This window comes from Leptodactylus fuscus, chromosome 10 (genome assembly GCF_031893055.1).
Source record: "Leptodactylus fuscus isolate aLepFus1 chromosome 10, aLepFus1.hap2, whole genome shotgun sequence".
Lineage (NCBI taxonomy): Eukaryota > Metazoa > Chordata > Amphibia > Anura > Leptodactylidae > Leptodactylus > Leptodactylus fuscus.
The window spans coordinates 7924294-7947766 of record NC_134274.1 but is presented as its reverse complement, the minus strand read 5'-3'; the positions used below and the strand labels follow the sequence as shown (position 1 = coordinate 7947766).

At 44.4% G+C, this 23473-nt stretch overlaps 1 protein-coding gene across 3 annotated transcripts in view; it reads right to left on the bottom strand.

Annotated features, from left to right (window-relative positions):
- LOC142219301 (alpha-2-macroglobulin-like protein 1) overlaps window positions 1-23473 on the bottom strand; it is a 40866-nt gene that overhangs the window by 12551 nt on the left and 4842 nt on the right. For all 3 annotated transcript variants that reach the window (XM_075288253.1, XM_075288254.1, XM_075288255.1), the window contains 24 exons: window positions 22796-22848; window positions 22387-22407; window positions 18865-19030; window positions 18596-18680; window positions 17749-17866; window positions 17426-17537; window positions 17004-17116; window positions 14811-14969; window positions 13069-13332; window positions 12153-12210; window positions 11862-12004; window positions 10921-11070; window positions 10003-10158; window positions 9244-9340; window positions 7980-8003; window positions 5520-5540; window positions 5078-5107; window positions 4780-4855; window positions 3541-3772; window positions 3264-3387; window positions 3061-3179; window positions 1716-1767; window positions 1484-1567; window positions 327-503 (listed from right to left, as the gene is read on the bottom strand). In XM_075288253.1, the coding sequence (XP_075144354.1) occupies window positions 327-503; window positions 1484-1567; window positions 1716-1767; window positions 3061-3179; window positions 3264-3387; window positions 3541-3772; window positions 4780-4855; window positions 5078-5107; window positions 5520-5540; window positions 7980-8003; window positions 9244-9340; window positions 10003-10158; window positions 10921-11070; window positions 11862-12004; window positions 12153-12210; window positions 13069-13332; window positions 14811-14969; window positions 17004-17116; window positions 17426-17537; window positions 17749-17866; window positions 18596-18680; window positions 18865-19030; window positions 22387-22407; window positions 22796-22848 (2634 nt within the window). The remainder of the gene's footprint in view (window positions 1-326; window positions 504-1483; window positions 1568-1715; window positions 1768-3060; window positions 3180-3263; window positions 3388-3540; window positions 3773-4779; window positions 4856-5077; window positions 5108-5519; window positions 5541-7979; window positions 8004-9243; window positions 9341-10002; window positions 10159-10920; window positions 11071-11861; window positions 12005-12152; window positions 12211-13068; window positions 13333-14810; window positions 14970-17003; window positions 17117-17425; window positions 17538-17748; window positions 17867-18595; window positions 18681-18864; window positions 19031-22386; window positions 22408-22795; window positions 22849-23473) is intronic.

The following is a 23473-nucleotide window of genomic DNA, read 5'->3' as shown; positions in this document are numbered from 1 at the left end:
ACCAGTCGAGACGTTGCTTGACTTGTAGTTTAACCATTGCGTTACACTTGTAAGGTCAAGCGCATATCTAGATTATTGATACAGAACTTTCAACTGGTGGTCACTTCTGAGAAGGTTGGACTTCTTTGGCCAAGAACACAACTGTATTGACCAATCCTGACTATGTCTATCTTTGACCTGGACGGGCCAATACGTGATGTTTTGGGCTCTAATAAAGAGAGTCCATTCTTTTACAAGATTCTAGCCAAGAAGTTTTTGTATTACATATCTTTAACTGTATTTTGCATACTCTTGATGACCCAGGGATAACCTCTGCAACAACGTACCAGCAGCGAGGTGATTTTTGGCTTTTTCGTAAACTTCACCGTCTAGGCATCCGGTGTCATTGAGATAGTTAACTATATAGACAATGGGAGGCATCTGTGCCAGGCTCTGTTCACAGCTTCCGTCCGGCAACGTCAGCAGATTGTGAAGATTTTCGGCAGTGAGTCCCATCGTGTCACCTGTGTGTGTATACATATAACATTAGATAATACACCACTTGGAATGAATTAAAGGGAATTTGAAGTTTGAAAGCCGGCGCCGGAAGAAGGTGCACGGAGAGGCCTTTCCGGAAGATGGAGGCGGAGCTGGAGATTTCTCTCGCAGCATTGGGGACCGCCCCCAGTGCTGCAAGAGAAATCATTTGCATACCGAAGAAAACCAAGATTTATAGCAAACGGCGGCGCGGAGAAGCCATCTAAAGGTAGGAGAAGAATAGCCTTAATTCAGGCTATTCCTAAATGTTATCGAAAAAAAAGGCGATTTTATGATAGGATCCCTTTAAAGTTAACATTCTTAAGATGATGACATTTAATTGGAGTAAAGAGATTTCTATATACGTAGAAGGTTCTGGAATAGATTGGTGCACCATGTTTGGTTCCACATGCCCTACACTAAGGTCCTTCATCTCAGTGGGCCATGGCCTCTTCCAACTTTAATTCATACTGGGAACAGACAGTGAAAAGTTACAGAATTTGGGGACCCTACACCCTGGCTGCACCCTACTCTACCCTAGAACCTTGCAGGGAGAAAAATACTCTCAACAACATAACAAGACACCAGTATTAGGGGGAGTTCACACGGAGTATTCTGGTTCGTCATTTGGTACGTAGACGCCGCGGGAGGATTTGCGGGCCGTATACGTTCCCATTGTTTTCAATGGGAGCCGGTACCGTACACGCGGCGCTATTTTGCGGCGGCCGCAAAATAGCGCCGCGTGTACGGTACCGGCTCCCATTGGGAACGTATACGGCCCGCAAATCCTCCCGCGGCGTCAACGTACCAAATGACAAACCAGAATACTCCGTGTGAACTCCCCCTTACAGACAACACATGGTAAAGTGGTAACCCCATTAGCCATATTGTATTGTGGCCCAAGAACTTCATGTTACGATTCTGGGATAGACAGAAACAAAATTAAGAAAACTGAAGATGAACTCACCTACAACCGTTAAGTGTAACTCGTACGAATCTATTACCAAGTTATCCGGACGCTCAATCGTGACTTCATTTCCAATGGTGGAGTCTTCGAAAAACAAACACAAAGAGTTGGTTACGGCCAGAGTTTGCCATCACTTCCTGACTGCTGGGACCTCCATGGTCCTCAAAATGAAGGGACCGCAGCTTCTTCAAACTGCAAATCCAGCTTCTAAACTCATTCACCGTGTTCCTACCTTTCACAATCTTCAGGTGACTGATTGTGACTTCTCTTTGGATTCCTCCAGCCTTAGAAAAAAAAGAAGACTCTGTAATGTCCCGGTATTGTTCGTCCCATTCCCTTTAATAGTCCTTGCAGACCGAGATGGTATGGACATTTGCATATAAGGTAAAGCGTTTCCTCCCCCTTCATTTCTATTTTACCAGAGCCTGCACACAGGGGGTCTATTAATGCGCCATCTTGTGGATGTTTTTGTGAACTACACCTGCCTATACTTTGGCATTGTAATTTGAGTTGTTAGTGTGAAGGTGTGTCCAGTATAATCAGGTGACCTTCAGGACTGGCCTGGAGGAGGAGTGGTTACAGCCCCCTCTAGGGGGGTTGGGGACCTTTTGCTTTGGTTTTTTGTGTAGAGCGAGAAGACAAGACATGTGGACCTAGCAGCACATGGAGAGCTGAAAATGGCAGCCAACTCTCAGATCACTTCCAACAGAGATGTTTTTCCTCTGTACTCGAGATTCTCCTCAGAGAGTGTTTTCCTCTGAAGTTCCAAGCTCACAAGCACTAAAAGCTTATGGACCTGCCTATCCAGACATCTGGGACGTCTACACGTATCTCTCTATCCAAGTAAGTCTTTGAGACAAATCTATATTTAAGAAGCCCATAGCTAGTCTGGCAGAAATCGAGGGTCTCCCGCTGCTGGCACTTCTAGTCGCTACCCTACATGCATGTACCCAGTTGTTGAGAACTAACCCCCTGGATACAGGCCATCTTTACAAGTATATACAAGTTAACTACCCAAGCAACTACTAATTAATCGATCCAAAGCATTCCTGCTCCAAGCTCCATCACCTGCTTAATTGGACACTACCTACAAAGATCGCTGTATTGTATGTGACAAATTCCTCCATATGTACATTTGTATTACTTTGTCCTGCTAGTAAAAAGAGCAACGGCTACCCCCGAGACCTGGTTGTCTGTTGTCATTGTCAGATATCAGAGTGGGGGTGGGTAGTCGGGGACATCAAAAAGGAGATTTTGTGCACAATTGGGACCCAGGGACCCCCTGAAAGCCGGCCACATCTGATATATTACCCGTGATACCAACCCTGGCTGTCCTGAGTGTTACAACTCAAGATCTCAAACCAAATAAATTTCACAAATAACTTTTTACACCTCAGGCACCCGGGCTTTACAGAAATGGATGAAATGGTCAATTTTTTATGGTAGTGAGAGCTGCTTCTGCAATGGGGAAGGTTCACCCCACATGTGTCTGGATAGAAGCTCCAGGAACAGTGTACAATGATAGTGTAATAATAGTGCAAAAACAAACCCAGAGAAAGCAGAACCCGGGCCCTGACCTGAACTCGGAGGACCTTTGTGACCGTGTCTTTACGGAGTATCTTGTTACTGTCGATGGGTCCATCACACGAGTCGGAAATGGATGTTGCTGACGCGGACGCTGTGATGTTTATATCACCTATGAGTGATAGTAGTGAGCAAGGAGTCAGGCAGGTCGATGACATCACAGAACTAGAAGTATCAATGGCAAACAAAATCTCACCCATTGAGGTAGCGTCCAGTCTCCACTGCTTTGAGGCCCTTTGTCCTTTACATAGACAGATGTCACCATCACCACTGAGGGGATTCAGCAAACAACCATCGGACGTTGCGATATTAAGCTGGACCTGAGCAAAGCAAATGCATTCAGGTAAGAAGAAAAAAAATGACATCAAAAAATTACATTGGTCGGCTCTCCTTTGTGGCGTAGTGGGAAACATTATCCCCTTCGGGGCTGAAATGACCAGGCGACATACATGAGATGGTAAAGACTTAGTTACCTTGGTGCATCGGTCTAGGTGGTTTGTAGCAGATACGTCCACGATAACCTTCTCTCCTCTCGTGCAATATGGTGGTACTGAGAGTTCCAAAACGAAAGGGGAAAATGTGGTGAGATTTGCAGTCTGATGGGTAACGCCGACACCTTCTGTCTCTGAGATGCAGAACATGTCACTACTCCACTCATTGAAAGTGCCCGGGGCGGTGGATGTTGCCGTTCCTTTTCCATCTGACCTAAGGATTGTGGAGAAACTATTAACTAGATTTACAGTTGTAGAAGATTTAGAATTAAACATGTTTGAAATATAAATGATTCAAAATTTGGCAGAATTTTATAGATTTCCTCTAACTATCTTAGTGGTGACATCTGTCATATGGATACTTTGCCCACGGGTATGATCATGATTGCAGAAACCTTCTATGGTCTGGGACTTGTCAGTAACCCATCAACGATGTCCTTATTGTGGACAGGTTATCAGGAGAGACACTACATGTATGAGAAGATAACCTGACCACAACAAGGACCATCATGGCTGGATATCAGGAGGACACTACATGTATGAGAAGATAACCCGACCACAATAAGGACATCATGGCTGGTTATCAGGAGGACACTACACGTATGAGAAGATAACCTGACCACAATAAGGACATCATGGCTGGTTATCAGGAGAGGACACTACATGTATGAGAAGATAACCTGACCACAATAAGGACATCATGGCTGGTTATCAGGAGGACACTACATGTATGAGAAGATAACCTGACCACAATAAGGACATCATGGCTGGTTATCAGGAGGGCACTACACGTATGAGAAGATAACCTGACCACAATAAGGACATCATGGCTGGTTATCAGGAGGACACTACATGTATGAGAAGATAACCCGACCACAATAAGGACATCATGGCTGGTTATCAGGAGGACACTACATGTATGAGAAGATAACCTGACCACAATAAGGACATCATGGCTGGTTATCAGGAGAGGACACTACATGTATGAGAAGATAACCTCACCACAATAAGGACATCATGGCTGGTTATCAGGAGAGGACACTACATGTATGAGAAGATAACCTGACCTGGAGAAATGAGGCAAGGACTTCTAAAGATATCAGTTTGCTCATCCCCACTATCTATCTTCTGCGGTAACATCCCATCCCCCCATCTGATAGACCACTTTTCGATGCAGTTGTGGATGGACATTTCAAAGAGATCTCACACATAAATAGTTACCCTATGATCACAGTCTGCCATGCAAAGGTTTCATTAAAATATTTAAGAAGAGTCGACCTGTCCGGTCTACGAGGTCCTAAAAAGAAAAACAATTATAGATTGGAATTAAGAGGAAGAACGTAGAGAGAGATGCGACATCATGGTGTTACAGTGTAACTATTTAGGCGTTCATTAAAGGGGTATTCACTTTAGACAATGTATTTTTATAGTAAGTGCCCCTTAGAGGCAGAGTTCGAGGTGGTGAAAGGTCGTTTCAAATTTTCGTAGCATAGGATAAAGTATAATAAATAATTCTCACCTCCCATGTGAATCCCTGCTGCGGGGAAAACTGAAATGAAGAAGCATCAGTCATAAAACGAGGAATATATATATATATATATATATATATATATATATATATATATATATATATTAGTCAATACGTCTCAATATCTTAAGTGTCAGGCTACACGTTATAATATGATAATATCAGTGTGCACTTCCTTAGGTCCACACTACAGGCTCTGAACGTCTTCACGTACACAAGATGAGGCAATATCCAATCTTTCACCTCAGGCAGCAGAACATGTAGACTCCATCTACTCTATGCCTATGCAAAGGGGCTTTGGGATTTTGGTCGGAGAAAGATTGAACGTTTGCAATATTTACAGGTATCAACAATAATATCCTGAGCGAAATGTTACGTGTATGGGAACATCAAATGAACACATCTGGGGGACGGTATAGAGAGGGATGCTTACTGTTCGTGGAGCCAAATGAGTCTGACGAGAGAAATAAAAGGAGGACATGTCAGTCATAAAGAAGAAAAGACACAATTCATTTCATTGCAGAGATGGAGACATTGTAAGCGGCAATCTGAGAACTCACAACAGAAGCCACTGAAGGCAACGGAACAAAATGCAATAACCATCAAGATAAACATCTATTGTACTGTATCTATAGCAGGTGAAAGTGGGTTTGGGCATATATATCTCTATATTATACAAATGAATTTCTGTCTGTCTGTCTGTCTGTGCTCTAATGCGAACCAAACGACTGGACCGATCTTCACCAAATTTGGTACAGAGATACTTCAGATATCCGGGAAGGTTTAAGACGAGACTCCAACTCGCTCGGACGTACCATTGCTGAGATACAGCATTCCAAACACAGTGCCCCCCCGCCCCCTAGCCAATACAAACCTGCAAGACTTTCACTGATATTCCAACTGCAATACACACGGTCACTCCACATGCACAATACAACACTGATATCCAAGCTGAGATACACGCATCAGAGGATTAGATACACAGATCAGCACACAGTATCACACACCAGAGGATTAGATACACGCGTCTGCACACAGTCCCACAAACCAGAGAATTAAATATGCGCTTCTGCACACGGTTTCACATACCGAAGGATTAGATACAGGCGTCTACACACAGTTCCACACTCCAGAGGATTAGATACGCGCGTCTGCACACATTTGTACACGCCATAGGATTAGATACACGCGTCTTCACACAGTACCACATGCAGGAGGATTAGATACGCGCATCTACACACAGTTCCACACACTGTAGGATTAGATACGCACCTCTTCACACAATACCACACAGGGGAGGATTAGATACACGTGTCTTCACACAGTTGTACACGCCATAGGATTAGATACACGCGTCTTCACACAGCACCACATGCAGTAGGATTAGATACGCGCGTCTACACACAGTTCCACACGCCGAAGGATTAGATACGCGCCTCTTCACACAATACCACACAGGGGAGGATTAGATACGTGTGTGCACACAGTACCACACTTTGGAGGATTAGATACATGCCTCTGCACACAGTACCACAAGCCAGAGAATTAGATATGCGTCTCAGCACACAGTATCACACGGGGGAGGATTAGATATGTGTCTGCACACAGTATCACACGGGGGAGGATTAGATACGGGCGTCTGCACACAGTACCACATGGGGGAGGATTAGATACGCGCGTCTACACACAGTACCACATGCCGGAGGATTGGACACGCGCGTCTACACACAGTTCCACACGCCGTAGGATTAGATACGCGCCTCTTCACACAATACCACACAGGGGAGGATTAGATACGTGCATCTGAACACAGTACCACACAGGGGAGGATTAGATACAGGCCTCTGCATACAGTACCACATGCCAGAGAATTAGAGACGCGTCTCAGCACACAGTTCCACATGCGGGGGGATTAGATACACCTGTCTGTACACAGTACCACACGCCAGAGTCATTAGATACGCGCGTCTGCACACAGTTTCACTTACTGGAGGATTAGATACGCGCCTCTTCACACAATATCACATGGGGAGGATTAGATACACGCATCTGCACAAAGTACCACACCAACAAGGATTAGACACTTGCATCTAAACACAGTACTACACGGGGAAGGATTAGATACAGCTTTACTCCAGGTATCCATAACAACTGATCACAGGTTTTTCACTGATATCCAAAATGAGATACACATAATCACATGACGCTTATGGACATACACACAAACCGCATACAAAATACATCAGTATCAAAATACATCAAAATTGGACAATTCTTATGGGGTCAGTACACAAACATAAAATGTAATATACCCGTGCGAAGCCGTGTCCTCCCTCTAGTATATATATATATAGATATATATATATATATATATATATATATATATAGATAGATATATATATATATATATATATATACACACACATGTATGTACAGCTACAGCAAGGTGTAACCTGACTTTCAACACATTAACAAAATAGCTTAACTCGATTCTTCTGTTGCCAAGTTTATCATGTGGCAGTGAGTGATCTGACTCAAGTTGAAGATGTCAACATCTGTCTCTTATCTATCTATCTATCTATCTATCTATCTATCTATCTATCTATCTATCTATCTATCTCCTATCTATCTATCTATCTATCTATCTATCTATCTATCTATCTCCTATCTATCTATCTCCTATCTATCTATCTATCTATCATTCATATTTTCTATTCCTCTATATCTAATTTATTTATTGTTAATATAATGTAATTATAATAAATGTACAGTTATATATTGTATAATACATACAATTCTTGCACGTTCCACCTATTCTATGTGAATATTACATTTACCATTCTCTTGGATTCTATCTGAGTATCAGTGACATAGTATATATAATGATGATTACCATCTGGATCGTTACCAATTCGTTCTGAGGAGAAACAGAAATGATAAAGAATCAGTCAGAAGTAATAGAAAACATTCAGAAATTCATTACAGTTTAATAGAATTTAAATTCTTGGGTTTTAAGAGTAATTCCTGTTGCCGACCTCTCCCAACTGCCGACCTCTCCCAACTGCCGACCTCTCCCAACTGCCGACCTCTCACCACTGCCGACCTCTCCCAACTGCCGACCTCTCCCAACTGCCGACCTCTCCCAACTGCCGACCTCTCCCAACTGCCGACCTCTCACCACTGCCAGCTTCTCCCCACTGCCGACCTCTCCCAACTGCCGACCTCTCCGCACTGCCGACCTCTCCCAACTGCCGACCTCTCCCAACTGCCAACCTCTTCCAACTGCCGACCTCTCCCCACTGCCGACCTCTCCCCACTGCCGACCTCTCCCCACTGCCGACCTCTCACCACTGCCGACCTCTCCCCACTGCCGACCTCTCCCAACTGCCGACCTCTCCCAACTGCCGACCTCTCCCCACTGCCGACCTCTCACCACTGCCGACCTCTCCCCACTGCCGACCTCTCCCAACTGCCGACCTCTCCCCACTGCCGACCTCTCCCAACTGCCGACCTCGCCTCACTGCCAACCTCTGCCAACTGCCGACCTCGCCTCACTGCCGACCTCTGCCAACTGCCGACCTCGCCTCACTGCCGGGACTGATTCTATGTAAATTAATTGTATGCATATGAAAACAAGTAGCGGGCACAGACTTTGGGAGGAGTCTTAGCTTGCCTAGGCTTAAGTCTCAGCTCTAAATTCTCAGGCAGAGCATAGTAATAAAAGCTCTGATGGCCAATCTATGTCTGGGGCTCGGCTGCCAGGACCCCCGCAGATCAGCCTTTTCCCTGGTGCAGTCACTTTAATAGTTGTGGTTATCCTAGTCTGGAATGGGACAACCAATGCAGTACTCACAACTACCAGTATTAAAGGTATGGCGAATGAGCACGGTCATGGGAAACCCACTGATCTGAGGGGTCCCGGCAGTCACACCCCAGCCTGATCTTATGGCTAGGACATCTATTTTGAAAACAGATCATAGGAAGTCACAATTTATTTTAGGCTTAGTGGTAAGAGTTGGAATTGTAAACTTTAGGATTTTTTAACATACAGAAGATTAAAGACATCATTGAAAATGCTTAAAAATATGTTTAATATAAAAACAACACTTTTCCTTTAAGAAACAGCAGGTGGGGGTGTTATTACTATTAATAATTACCAGTTCCACATGGCATACGGCGAGTTTCGACGTTCTTCATGGCACAGATATTTGGTTTTCTCACCCTGAGATTGCTGGAAACCATCAGTTTGAAATACTGAAATAAGGAGACGGAACAAGAAGATGAGAGATGGGTTCCAGATAAGTTCAGATATATATATATTGACCGTATACAGCGCCATGCCTACTAAGGGGTGGTTAGTGGTATTGCAGCTCAGCCTTGTTCACTTCAATAGGACTCATTGCTTTGACCACATGGGCCATGCCATAAAGATGACTAACCAAGGGACACCACATCGGTTCTACCCCCAGTATTATGGTGAGGGGTGGTATAATGTATGTTATCCGGACCGCAATAGGACGACACCAGGCTTCACGTTGCTTCCACTAAACGTGTCTCCAAGACCTTCCGCGTGTCCCGAATTTTCTCCCATTGATTGTCAATTGTAATTAATGATTTTCCCAAATGCAACACCTCTGCGTAACATTCTTCAGTAGTTTGCTACAATGTAATGTATCGGTGCGGAGTCCAGGCAGCTTAGCTCACAGAGCATTGTCTAGACGGTTACAATTGTATCCACCAAGTATCATAAAATGTTACAATTTCCCATTCCCCTGGATAATCTATTGAATTGCTTGGAGCAGTCCCTATAAGGGAGGTGTCCCGTAGACAGACTTGGCAGGACTATCTCTTACGGCCATGTTTATCCAGAAGCACATATGTCCTACATACCGTCTTGTAGATTGTGTCGCACTCACCTGGAGTATGTTGGATATGTCCCCGTCTGTCGGGCTGCTCACAGGCTGATACTTTCTCCCGTTACAGAGCACTTCTATGTTTGGATCCTCACAAGGTGCGGCTAAATCTGGCCTACCTCCATAGCGAAACATATTATATCGCAACGCGTTATATACCTGCATGTTAGACAGAAGTAGAAGTTATTAAAAGGCTAAAAAAAACAAACAATGGAGTAGAACACAGTCACCGTGAAATGCAAAAATATACACGCCCCTCTGTATGGCATTGGTAGCGCCTATTGAAGAGCCATATCCAGGAGGCCAACCCTTTAAATGTCAACTCTTTATGAAGACGCTACCATACACCCATGACAATGGCCATTGCTCTGACTAATGGATGTGCACAGGGCCATCTTAGACTAGTGCAAGCTGGACCATTGCAAAGGGCAGGGCATGGCTCTAGTCAGTGAGTACCAGGCCATGGACCCTCTGCCATATACAATATACCACTATTCTAAATGGGACAACTCAGCAGTCCCCTGAGGTTACTGTCATCACCTAGGAGGCCAAAAGACTATGGAAGATTCCCTGGAATAACCATAGGACAACATAAGGGAGCCCAGGAGGTGAGGCAAAGTGAGGGTGTGTTATTGTTCTGCTTCTCTCCTGGGCCTCCGGTTATTATCATTTGGGCTCTGAAGACATCCCAGAGTATAATAATGGCCCTTCCGGTTGCACTGATATAAAACTGGTGGATGAACCTTGCAAATAGTTGCAAAATAAAAATGACTTTGGTTCACCCTCCCCTAAGAGGGCCGGCCCTGTTATCCTCCTCTGAGACAATCTTACGCCATAACACGTAGAAAGGTTACGTAAGGCAAAGCTGTCCAGTATATATGGGGCAGATTCTGTGAGCGAGCGGACACTTGAGCCTCTTACATTCATAGCTTCCGTATTGCTAGTATATAGTAGTAAATGGAGATGGGCATAATATGCTCTCAATGCACAGAAGGACCCGGGAGCTGCTGTTAGTTCTTGGTGAACTTCAGAGCCCGGCTCTACCACTGGTTCCTTGAAGGTCAGGGAGACCTGAAAAACATTACAAATTCGACATGAATTAAAAAATACACTGCAAATCAGAAGAGTAATAATAATTTATGGAGGAAAACCCCTTTAAATAGTCTCTGTCTTTAGAAAACTTTGCATTGTAATGTATCTTAGCCAAGAAAAATGCCTCTTTCTGCTTTTGCCAGCTCACCTCCCTCTGCTAACAGGAGTTTCACTGTGAAAATCACTTGTCTACCCATCTTAACGCGGACAGCAGGTCCCATGACCCATGTCTATAGAAGTCTACGGAGAGGGGAAGGGGAGCAGTGAGCAGGAAGAGTCAGAAATAAGAGTCAGAGAAAGCTGGATAGAAACAGCCAAAGCACTTTCCTTACATGGGTACAAGTCAGTACTTCTCTATATATGTCCTGCATGGTCCTGGCGCTGCTACTGAGTGAAAGAGAAAGGTATAGAGCAGATTCTTCTCTACTTACTGTGTACAGTGTATGGGAGCTAGTCTTCACCCACTATAAATGAACCCAAGCTACAGAGGCGCTATAGAGGGATACACTATAACCCCTCTCATTCTAGATATTGTTGCTATTGCATTTCTTGGAAAACGACATAGCTATCTAATTAACTTGGCGCATAATGAGTTAAATAAATAGTTGCACCATTAACTTGCCCTTTTTAGTGCCCAGTGTTACAAGTTATCATATCCAAGTTATACTGATATGCTACAACAAGACAATATGCTATATATCCTATATATATCCCTGTGTGGCCTCCTAATGGTTGGGTTTAGATCTATGTTATAGGGGACACATCTGTACCTTATTCTTAAAGCAGTAGTCTACCATCAGGCTCATATCGGCAAAGATTATTTCGGTCTGCATTGGGGCAAACACTATGACATATGCATTGGGCGCATAGTCAGAAGTTATATACAGGTCAATCTTGAAGGATCCTTTCCAGCCTGCAAGGGTGGAATACAAAGTTATAGCAACGTATACAAACGTATAAAATAGAATGTTACTTATTTCAGACTTCCCTCGTTATTCGTCAGCTTCGATACAATGTATATATAGTATATGACAATATATCTCTATACAAGGGGTACTCACTATCCGTCAAATCGACTTTCCGTTGGCCATGGAATACAATTGCATCCCTGGCATTTACCTAAAAAAAATACAAATGGGAAAAAAAAAATGAATGCCTTGGCAAATCAAAAATTGTAGATTAAAAAAATATAAATAAAAAAATCCTACAAAATGAAGGTGTAGTTGCAGTGTAAAGTATTAAGGTGTTGAGATAGACGCCCTTGCGCTGGCCTCACCGCTTTTCCGAAAGTGAATAGAGACTTGCACATAGGCACAAGAGGCAAGCACAACTTCATCAGAAATGAAGAGCGCCCTCCTCTGGCACAAAGGACATTAAGACTGCTGTACAAGACACCATTTTTAATAGATCCCCCCCCCCCCAATATCTCCTTGGAGTTTGTAGGTTTTCCCAGTGTTTGGGTGGATTTCGTATGACAATCCAAAAAAAAATCGAAAAAGTTTAATGGGCTTGTCTTAGAGATGGAAATTACATGGTGAACCACAATGGGAAGAGAAGAGTGCCAAGGAATATCATGGATCTATTGAGGCACTAAGAGATCTTGGAGTTGACAAAATTATGGTGGCCAACCATGGAAGATTCATAAAAACCCCCCACCATATAATAATCTGTACCATACCCCAATGTGTGCATTGGATATCTACATCAAGCCTACCTCGAAGATCGGATTGACGCTTCGTAATATTAGAAGATTCTCCAGTGGGTCCACAACAATGGACACCAAAGGTCTACCAAAGGCAAACCCCATATGGAGGTGACATTGGTGAAAATAACTTGTGACTAGAGTTTATTCCTTATGAGATTATTCCTAAAGGGCTTCAAATACCCTACATAGAGTCGGTAAGGACCTTCACGAGCACCTTGGTGGGATGAGATACGTATATCTAGTGTCTTGAAAATCTCTCACCTCAAACCTACCAAGTAATAAAAAGTTGTGGATTTGGCGCCTTTCCCAACTCCGGCTTCTGTCACTTTGTATTCCACCTCTAAGCTGTAAGTCTCGTAACACGGGAGAATTTCTCGTATCTCTTTCATTTGTAGAAAACTATCTGACTCGGAGAAATAGCGGTAGGCGATAGCTTCAGTGAAAGGATAGCCAGGATGAACGCAACTGTCTGATCGTGGGGAGTGCCACAACGACTTATCTATGACATAAAGTTGGTCTTCCTTAGGATAACTGGCCTGTGGGATAGAAAACACACAACGTACAGACAACTGATGGCAAAATAATAGCTTGATACAATGTATATAACAGTATTCTATAATGAAGACATTAAAGGGGACCTTCCACCACCTCCACCAACTCCAACTCATTGCATCCTTCAACAGGCATCGCTTGACTGATTCTGACGCAGTTGGAATTTTTTTCTATCAGTACTGTTAGTTCAGCACAATTAGGCTCTCTACTGTCAGGTGGGCGGTCCCTGCCAGAACCGCCCACTTGACAGAAGAAAACATAATGGTGCTGAAAGTAACAAAAGTGATTCCTCGAGAACAATCGGGGATGGAGAAAAAATTCCAACTGTGGCAGAAATGGTGGCACATCGCCTATGGGAGGATGCAAAGCGTTGGAGTTGGTGAAAGGTTGTCTTTCAATTGATAGAAACGATAGTAAACATGTAACCATGTTTCCGTACACCATACAGCAACCATGTAAATGGATTGTAACCCTGTAAACAACACGAAAGAACAGGACGATACTGTCACGGAGCGAAGGTATACGTCCTTCCTCCGGAGGATATCTTGAATCAACAGGGACGCAAGAGGTCGGGAGACAACAGCAATTTATTGTAATCCACAAAGTTAGTAGCCGCCGGCGGTCACATCAACCGTAATAACAATAAGTCCACAGAAGTCACAATCCAATGATAGCTTTGGTTCCTTGGTCCTGTAACTAAATTCTGGCTCTCTGCAGAGCTGTGCACAGGCCGGCTAACCCATACTAACTGCTAGCTACATACTATATACTAAGACTGTCACATCCTATATCTGTGGGTGGGGAGGGCTGAGTCACAGATCCTTCCCCCCTCACCTATACCAAGGAGAGCAGACTCCCTGTCTCCTGTGGACAATGCACCATCCGACATCTTCTTGGGGACACAATCAGATTATCTCCACCCATTGTCCTCACTAGTTAGAGGCATTTGCATACAATGTGCTAACACACTAGACCCTAATCAGCCAACTACACATTGATGTATATAACAGGTTAGAGAATACATTCCACATGAAATACACACCACACATGGCCTATAGTATAGACTCCAAACACCCCGCGACAGATACGACAGGACGGACACTTTTCAAAAATGTGGCCCAGAATTGGCAGGGTTTATTATGGGTGTGGTTTATTATGGGTGTGGTTTATTATGGGTGTGGTTTTTAATGGGTGTGGTTTATAATGGGTGTGGTTTATAATGGGCGTGGTTTATTATGGACGTGGTTTATTATGGGTGTGGATTATAATGGGCGTGGTTTGTAATGGGCGTGGCTTAGAAGTTACTCACTTTATGACACATTGATGAAACAGAAAATCACAAATATGGCGCAGATTAACTAGTGCAAAGTGGACCAGGTATAACATGGTGCAAATCTCTAAATTTACAACAACTTACTTCATATGCAATAAATTGCCGTTGTGCCACATGTTGTATACTTACACGGATGGTAATGCTGGGTTTACAATATGGTGTGGTATCTATCCTACATTTCGCCCTCCCTTGGGCATCTGTCGTTACTCTCTTGAATTCTTCTCCATCGACCTCTATGACAATAACTTCATTGACCATCGGCTGGCCTCTTTCATCTGATAGTATCACCTGCAAAACAGAAATGGCGTGAAGTACGTTACGGTGAGTACAACAAATTCAATTTTCTCGCATATTTCATTGGGGGGGACAGAACCTTGGGAAAGCAGTCCTAGAGGGAGGGGAAAACAGACAGCCGTGCGAACAATCTAGCACACAGCCACTTGCAGAAGCTTATGACCCAAGCTGGCATCGGTCAAAGCCACAGAATGGATCTGGTAAAACTTTGTGAAAGTGTCAATGGAAGCCCAGATGGCAGCCTTACAGACCTGGGCAACAGAAGCCTGATGCCGAACAGCTCAGGAGGTACCAACAGCCCAAGCTGAGTGAGCCGTCACACGGAAGGGCGGATCCTTACCCTTAAGCCGGTAGGTTTCCTTAATGGTAGACCAAATCCATCAAGAGATAGAGATCTTGGAAGCAGGCAAACCCTTGCAAGAGCCCTCTGGAGGCACAACAGAGCGTCGGAAAGAGTCAGCGAGAGACAAGTAGACCCGAACCGCCTGGACAACATCCAGACAGTGAAGAGAACGCTCCCAAGGATGCTTGGGATTAGGACAAAGGACAGCAAGACCATGTCCTCATTGATGTGAAAACAAGACACCATCTTAGGCAAAAAAAAAAAAACTGTGGAGGACGAAGGACAACCTTATCCTTGTGAAGAACCAAAAAAGGAGACTAGCAAAATAGAGCAGCCAGCTCGGAGCCCCTGTGAATAGAAGTAATGGCCACCAGGAAGGCAACCTTCCAGGAAACAAGGCAAAGAGAAATTTCCCTCAGAGGCTCAAAGGGGGGAGCCTGAAGCACCTTAAGAACGAGGTTAAGATCCCAAGGATCTACTGGTGGCCAATAAGGAGGGACACAGTGGGCCACACCCTGAAAAAAAGTCTTCACCTGAGGACGTAAAGACAGGGTCTGCAAGAACAGAATAGAAAGGGCAGAAATTTGACCAAGACCCTGATCCAAGCCCGACAAAAGGAAGGCCAAGATCCTGGCCAGAGAGAAGGAGAGAGGATGACAATTGCTATCTCCCTATCAGCGGACATAAGCCTTCCAAGTGTGATGGTCAATCTTGGCCGACTGAGGTCTCCTGGCCTCAAGCATGGTCTGGATGACAGGCTCAGAAAAACCACGACGCCTCAGAACCTCAGACAAGCTGTTAAACACAGCCGATGTAAGGTGGGATGGAACACTGGCCCTTGAGAAAGAAGGTCAACTGGTAGAGGAAGAGGCCAAGGGGCATCTGCCAGAAGAAACATAAGACCCGCGTCCCAGGCCCGCCGAGGACAATGTGGAGTTACCAGGATGGCAGGAACTCCCTCAACCTTGAGCTTCTTGAGGACCCGAGGAAGAAGAGGAAGAGGAAGGAACAGGTACAGAGACAGACAGTCCAACCTTGGAATCTCGAGCACGTCGGCTGCAAGTGCTTCGTTTTCAAGCACCACAGGGTCACTCCTTGGGTGGAACCTCGCGCGCGGTAGTGGGGTAATTGGAATAACCAGCCGCTGATGCAGCAAGCAGAGGATGGGGACTGGGTGACCTGCGAGGAATTCGATTACAGAGCGCCGCGCCTGCAAGGGGTACGGCTTGTGTGGCATAAACGCTGAAGACCCCCTGCACCGGAAAGAAAAGAGGAAAAAGGCTGTGGCTGCCTTCTACGACACTAGGATCAAAACTGCCTTAGTGCACTGTCTGTGAGAGTCTAGACCGAGTAGATGGAACAGACAGTCTTCGTTATCCTAGCGTATGCCTCCTAGTGGCCGGATCTATACCCAAGGTGCTGTGTCCCCCAGTGAAATATGCAAGAAAAGTGCTGCAAAGTAAGAATGCTTTCAGAATCAGAAGGGTTAATTGTTGATCTTTGTCAATGAATGAACAATACAGAAATGTAAATCTCATCAATAGTTGCGTAAAACTTTTGCATACTACTGATGTAAAATACAAGTAACCCATCCAAAACCAACGTATAGGACACATATAGAGTAGACTTATTAATAGATCTTTGATAGATTCATATCTTCCAATTATAGGATTATTTATACTTACTGAAAATACATAATCCAGACCATGTTTGTAAAAGGAGTTGTAGGCGCCATCCAACTGCAGATAAGCCGGCGTACTTGTCAAGAAAATTTTACAAGATCTGGTATCCACGAGCCCTGTGGATTGAATACGAGTCATTGTTGTGTCATATGTTGCAAAAATGGATGGACAGGGGTGGATTTAATATAACTCAACCCAGATTTCTCTTATGGAAATTTACATTGCATTCTGGCGCAGTGACGTCCGACTCACTTTCACTGCACCACTGGGGTCATTTATTAAGATTGTCTATTCTTAGGTCGTCAGACAACCATGGCTGTCCATTCCTGGAGAAAATACCGTTCTAAATACCTACAGCATTAGGCATTTTTTTACTCCCCGCAGGATCCCATAACCCTAACTTCCACTGTACAGTTCACCATTACCTGTCCCAGCTTCTTTTACTGTGAATTCACATTGGATCTTATGCCCATTGTCTGAAACCTGCATTTTAAAGGCGTCCATGTTCAGAATTTTGGTGAAGTTACCCGACTCCAGCTGTAATAGAAGACGTATATGTGTTATCTGTAGTCAGTCGGTCCTATTTGGTGGTATCTTACCCTAAAAATATTTGCAGGTGAAAGTCAGTCTATAATACTGGGCTGTACCAAGGCAACATTCGGAGGCTCCATAATACAGTACCATAATCTGTTCATGTGCTCTAAGCCGGCCCAAAATTTTCAGAAAGAAGTTTGAGCCTAACATTTACCTGTCCAGTGAAGTTCACACAAGTATCTTCCAAATTTCTGTCCTCAATGGGACCATACCCCGTGCTCTTGCAGCACTTTGCAGCGACGGTGCCCGGCAGTGGTTTACCATTGGAATACCTGAAAGAGTTAAATTAAACAGCCAGATTATTTTACTAACTAGACATCGGAAAATTTCGAAAAATTAGTTTTAGGGCCAATTTCCAGAAATCGTTTAGCGAATTCGATACGGACCAAATAAATTTGTACTGCACGGTAAATGCATGGATTGCCCCCCAAAAAGTTGGTTATTACACTTCCAAATGGGGCACTATGGCAATATGACAGCTGTAAACTAAGAGCGCCAGCTGATAGATGTTCATGTTGGGCATTGAAAGCAGTTTCATATGCAAGAGATAGCAGTTAGCTAGCTGTCTGCCATTTTAAAGACTTCATTAAGGATAGATTACAAAAGTTTAAAATTCACCAAAATCCAAAAAATTGGGGAAAACTAGAAATTGATGCTGAATCAATACACTCATCTCTATGACTAATATTTCGATATCCCATCCTTGAGCACTTCCTCAGCGCTAGCTGGTAAGGAACCAATGACATCACTCGCAGTGGTCATGTGGGGCAACTTTTTGTTTTTGTTTCCATACAATATATTCACATCCATTAGACATAAGAGAATGGGTACAAATAAGTTCGCCAAATGGCAAATTTCCAGTTATAGAGTCTATAAGACAATGGAGAGTTGAATACAGGTCTCCAACCAAAGCCATCTATAAGTGGAGTCCTATTGTCTTCGGAACTCCAAATAAACATGACCCTTCTCCCGGTAATAAAAAAAAAAAAAAAGCTACATACTGGGAAGAAATTTTAATTTGTGCCGATTTTTCCAAGACTGTGATTCTCATCGGACATGTGACCTTGGAGAAAATCCTTGGTAATTCTGTAATAGAAGAGGAAACAATGATCAGATGATACAAAGGAAACATCGTGTCGTAGACTTGTCAGGAACTGGCATAGAGTTCCTCAATAGCTCATGCATGAGAACAAACGTAGCAGACGGAGGAAGCGGGAAATGTGAACAGTAGAGTCACCAAAACCAGGAAATGAGTAGAATAAATACATACCGTGTCTTCCCACTGAAAAATATGTGGAAAGAGGGTAAAATTTGTCCTCGAATACGAGCTTGTATGATCCAAGAGCTGCATATTCACTTAGACGGAATTCCACAGATACCACACCGTGGTCTGATGGCAGGTCTACTATTTGTGCAACACGAGCCCCGGTTGGTTCCTAAAAAAGATTTAAAGGGATCCTATCATTAAAAGTTATTTTTTGTCCCTAACTCGTAGGAATTCTTCTCCTACCTTTAGTTGTCTTCTCCGGGCCGCCGTTCGGTATATAATCCGGTTTTCGTTTGTAAGCAAATTAATTCTCTCGCAGCACTGGGGGCGGGTCCCAGCGCTCAAACAGCACTGGGGGCGTCCGCAATGCTGTGAGAGAACTCTCCAGTGCCGCCTCCATCTTCTTCGGGAACGTCCTTTTCACGCGTCTTCAAACTTCTAGTCCTCGGGCCTAAGGCAAAGCTGACTGCGCATGCCCGTCAGTCACAAGAAAATGGCCACGGGGGCCACACGGTGGCTCAGTGGCTAGCAATTCAGCCTTGCAGCGCTGGAGTCCTGGTGTTCAAATCCTGCCAAGGGCATAAAACCATCTGCAAGGAGTTTGTAAGTTCTCCCCGTGTTTGCATGGATTTCCATCCCATATTCCAAAAGACATACTGATAGGGAAAAATGTACATGTGGGGTTCACAATCTACATTTAAAAAAAATACATAAAAAACAGTATTGTAAGCGGCCATTTTCTTGTGGCCATCAGGTATGTGCAGTCGGCTGACCAAGGCCTAGAAGTTTGAAGCCACCGCTGGAAGAAGACGAAGATGGAGGCGGCGCTGGAGAGTTCTCTCGCAGCATTGGGGACGCCCCCAGTGCTGTTTGAACGCTGGAGTCCGCCCCCAGTGCTGCTAGACATCTCATTTGAATACTGCCGAAAACCAGATTATATACCGAAGGGCAGCGCGGAGAAGACATGTAAAGGTAGAAGAAGAATAGCCTTTCTTAAGGCTATTCTTACATGGTAGGCAGAAAAAAAAATAAGTTTTAATAATAGGATCCCTTTAAGCCAGTAATAAAAGTCAGCTTAAGAAAAAGGTAAATTCTCTCAGTCTCTCTCAGTCACTCACAGTATATCACAGTCTCTCTCAGTCTCTTACAGTCTCTCTCAGTCGCTCACAGTCTCTCTCCGTCTCTCTCAGTCTCTCACAGTCTCTCTCAGTCTCCCTCAGTCTCTCACAGTATATCACAGTATATCACAGTCTCTCTCAGTCTCTCACAGTCTCCCTCGGTCTCTCACAGTATATCACAGTCTCTCACAGTATATCACAGTCTCTCTCGGTCTCTAACAGTATATCACAGTCTCTCTCAGTCTCTCACAGTCTCCCTCGGTCTCTCACAGTATATCACAGTCTCTCACAGTATATCACAGTCTCCCTCGGTCTCTCACAGTATATCACAGTCTCTCACAGTATATCACAGTCTCTCTCGGTCTCTCACAGTATATCACAGTCTCTCTCAGTCTCTCACAGTCTCCCTCGGTCTCTCACAGTATATCACAGTCTCTCACAGTATATCACAGTCTCTCTCGGTCTCTCACAGTATATCACAGTCTCTCTCGGTCTCTCACAGTCTCTCACAGTCTCTCTCAGTCTCTCACAGTCACTTACAGTCTCTCACAGTCTCCCTCGGTCTCTCACAGTCTCTCACTCCCTGTATTGTGAAGTAATTCAATGAGTATGAAAAAAAATATTGAAATGTAAAAAAAAAAATTCGAAAAAAGTGGAACTATGGGTTGTAATTGTTTAGGACTGTGAAAGGGTGAAAAAAAATTTTTTTAACTCGTTTTATTGAAGGAGATATAACAGAACAAATAATGCAATCAGGAACGTACAGACACAGAAGATGACAAAATAAAATACAAAGAAAAACTCAAATAAACAAACAAAGATCTGCCACGGGGCCATCGCACCTCAGTCCAAACCCGTAACATATACGGGGAAATACAACAATGAACAAAGCATCCCGGCAACAGTGGTCACATGGTATACAGACCCCAAGGGCCGCGGATGAAACCGACAGATACTCCTTCTCAAGGCATAAAGGCGCCCAGCCGAACGCATGGAGGGGGCAGAGTATTAGGTAACAGGGGAAGCACACCACGCTCCCCAGACCTTAGTAAATTTCTGGGGGCAGCCCCTGCCCTTATATAGAATTTGATTAAATGGGAGGATTGAATTGACCAGTTTCCACCATTGAAATACCAACGGAGACTGCGGGGCCATCCACCGGAGGGCAATGGCCTTCCTGGCATAAAATAGACCCTCCCGAAGGAAAATACGGACGTGCTGTTGCCACAACTCCTCCTCCAACACGCCAAATAAACAGACCTCGGGAGAGAGCGGAACAGGACGGCCCAAGACATCGGCCAGGAGATCTACCACCCCTCTCCAGGCCTGCACAATCGGACAACTCCACATCATATGCCAGAAATCTGCACGGGGACACGGGCACCTGAGGCAGTTCGAGCCAGGCAAACGACCCATCTTATGAAGACGGGACGGGATGAAACCTACAGAGGAGAGTCCAAAACATCCTGGAACGTCTCATCCGTCAGCTCCGGAACATTGGTGAGCCAATCAAATGTGACAAAAATACCTTGCGTGTACAAATCTGATAGGGAGGACACACCATAGCGGGACCAGGACTGGGCGTCAGGCAACCCATGGACGTCAGGTAAACCAGGGTTGTCCCACAGGGGGGTCTCCGCAGGGATGTCAGAGTAGGAAGACACTTTCCGGGCCTGCTTCCAGACCTGTGCTGTTATTCTTGATACTTTTGACATTTGGATGCGAACGATCTTTGGATGAGTCACAAATATCTTCGTATTTATATCTTGCATGTTCAAAGCTAAAAATAAAAAAATTACAATGCAACGAAATCGGATCCCGCACGCATACTGGATTGATGACGTCTCAGAATCAGTATCTCCAGCGAGCTCAAGGAGTCCCATCCTAAAGCCAACCGTACACACGGTCAAAATGGCCATGTAGATCTGCTGAATAAAGGTCGGCCATGCTGGATATTTTTGGATTGACCAGTTTTGGGTCAATCAGAAGACAGTTTTCTATAGACTCGCTGCGCTTCTTTCATTGCTAAAGGTGTTGTCCAGGAACTCGCCCGTCTCCTGTGCTCCATTGTCCACCTCCAGTGTCTGTTCAGTCTCATGCCATGCCCTTGTTTCCCGAAGTCCTGAACCCTACATGATCGCTGTGACCACTGTAAGGAACCAATAACATCACTCGCAGTGGTCACGGGGGCAACGAAGACCCGGTGCAAGACCGAATGGACACCAGTGGCAGGCAATGGAGCGCTGAGAACAGAAGAGAGTATGTTGGGGGGGTTATGCTCCACCTCTCTCAGACTCCAATTCCATTAATATTAATGGTGAGATCATTCATATGAACAATCCGATCAACATGATGGTGGTGTGAGATCTGTGATGGGTATAGGGCTGTGCAGTTATCGATTTCTTACCTCCAAGTAGACTGTGGAATACTGCAAAATTTAAGAGAAAAAATAATAAGTTGTGAATGATTTATACAAAGATATGCAGATATGTATGTGAAGAATTCTATGGGTTCTTATTTGTAACCACCAGTGCACCGACAGGTTCAATTTCAAGCCCAAGAGTCACATTGTATTAGACTGGGGGCCACATATTAGCACCACGACTTACACAAAAATACCTTCTGGTCTAATTCATATCAAAGATTATTCTAATTAGGCGTAATAAATTATATCTTATATATTAGATATTCTTGTATCGGTCACATACATCTGCCAACTGGCCAATACAGAAATGCACTTCAACATTTTCACATTTTATATATTCCAGGCTATTTTATGGGGTAAACAGGACCAACATTGAAGACATTTCACTTACTTTTTGCTTAATGGGCTTCAAGTCGCTGTTCAGACAATACAACCGACATCTGACTGCAAGGAAAATATAGAAAAATGTGATGTATTGCATGTATAGTATATGTATTGTGCAAAATGTAGATTCAAGGCACGGTGACATGTGAGAGGACACTCAATGTGGCGCCACATACTGTAAGCTAGGTAAGAAGATATAAGAATGATGTGTACAGCACCATATGGCCGTACAATAGTGAGGGTGTTGGGAGAGAATAGCTCAGCCAAAATACAATGGTGAGAAGTGGAGCCATCTGGGCTGACCCTGACACCGATGGGGCTAAGGAAAATCTTTCCCCTACAAGGCTAGCCTCCTGTAGGGCTATAAGTCATTATGTGCCACTATACTGCCCTTCATCTGGTCCGGACACTACAACTGGACTGGGACCAAGTCATAGCATCCTCAAAGAGCCACTATGGGCAACTATACTGCCCTTTATCTGGCCCAGACACTACAACTGGACGGGGACCAAGTCATAGCATCCTCAAAGAGCCACTATGGGCAACTATACTGCCCTTCATCTGGTCCGGACACTACAACTGGACTGGGACCAAGTCATAGCATCCTCAAAGAGCCACTATGGGCAACTATACTGCCCTTTATCTGGCCCAGACACTACAACTGGACGGGGACCAAGTCATAGCA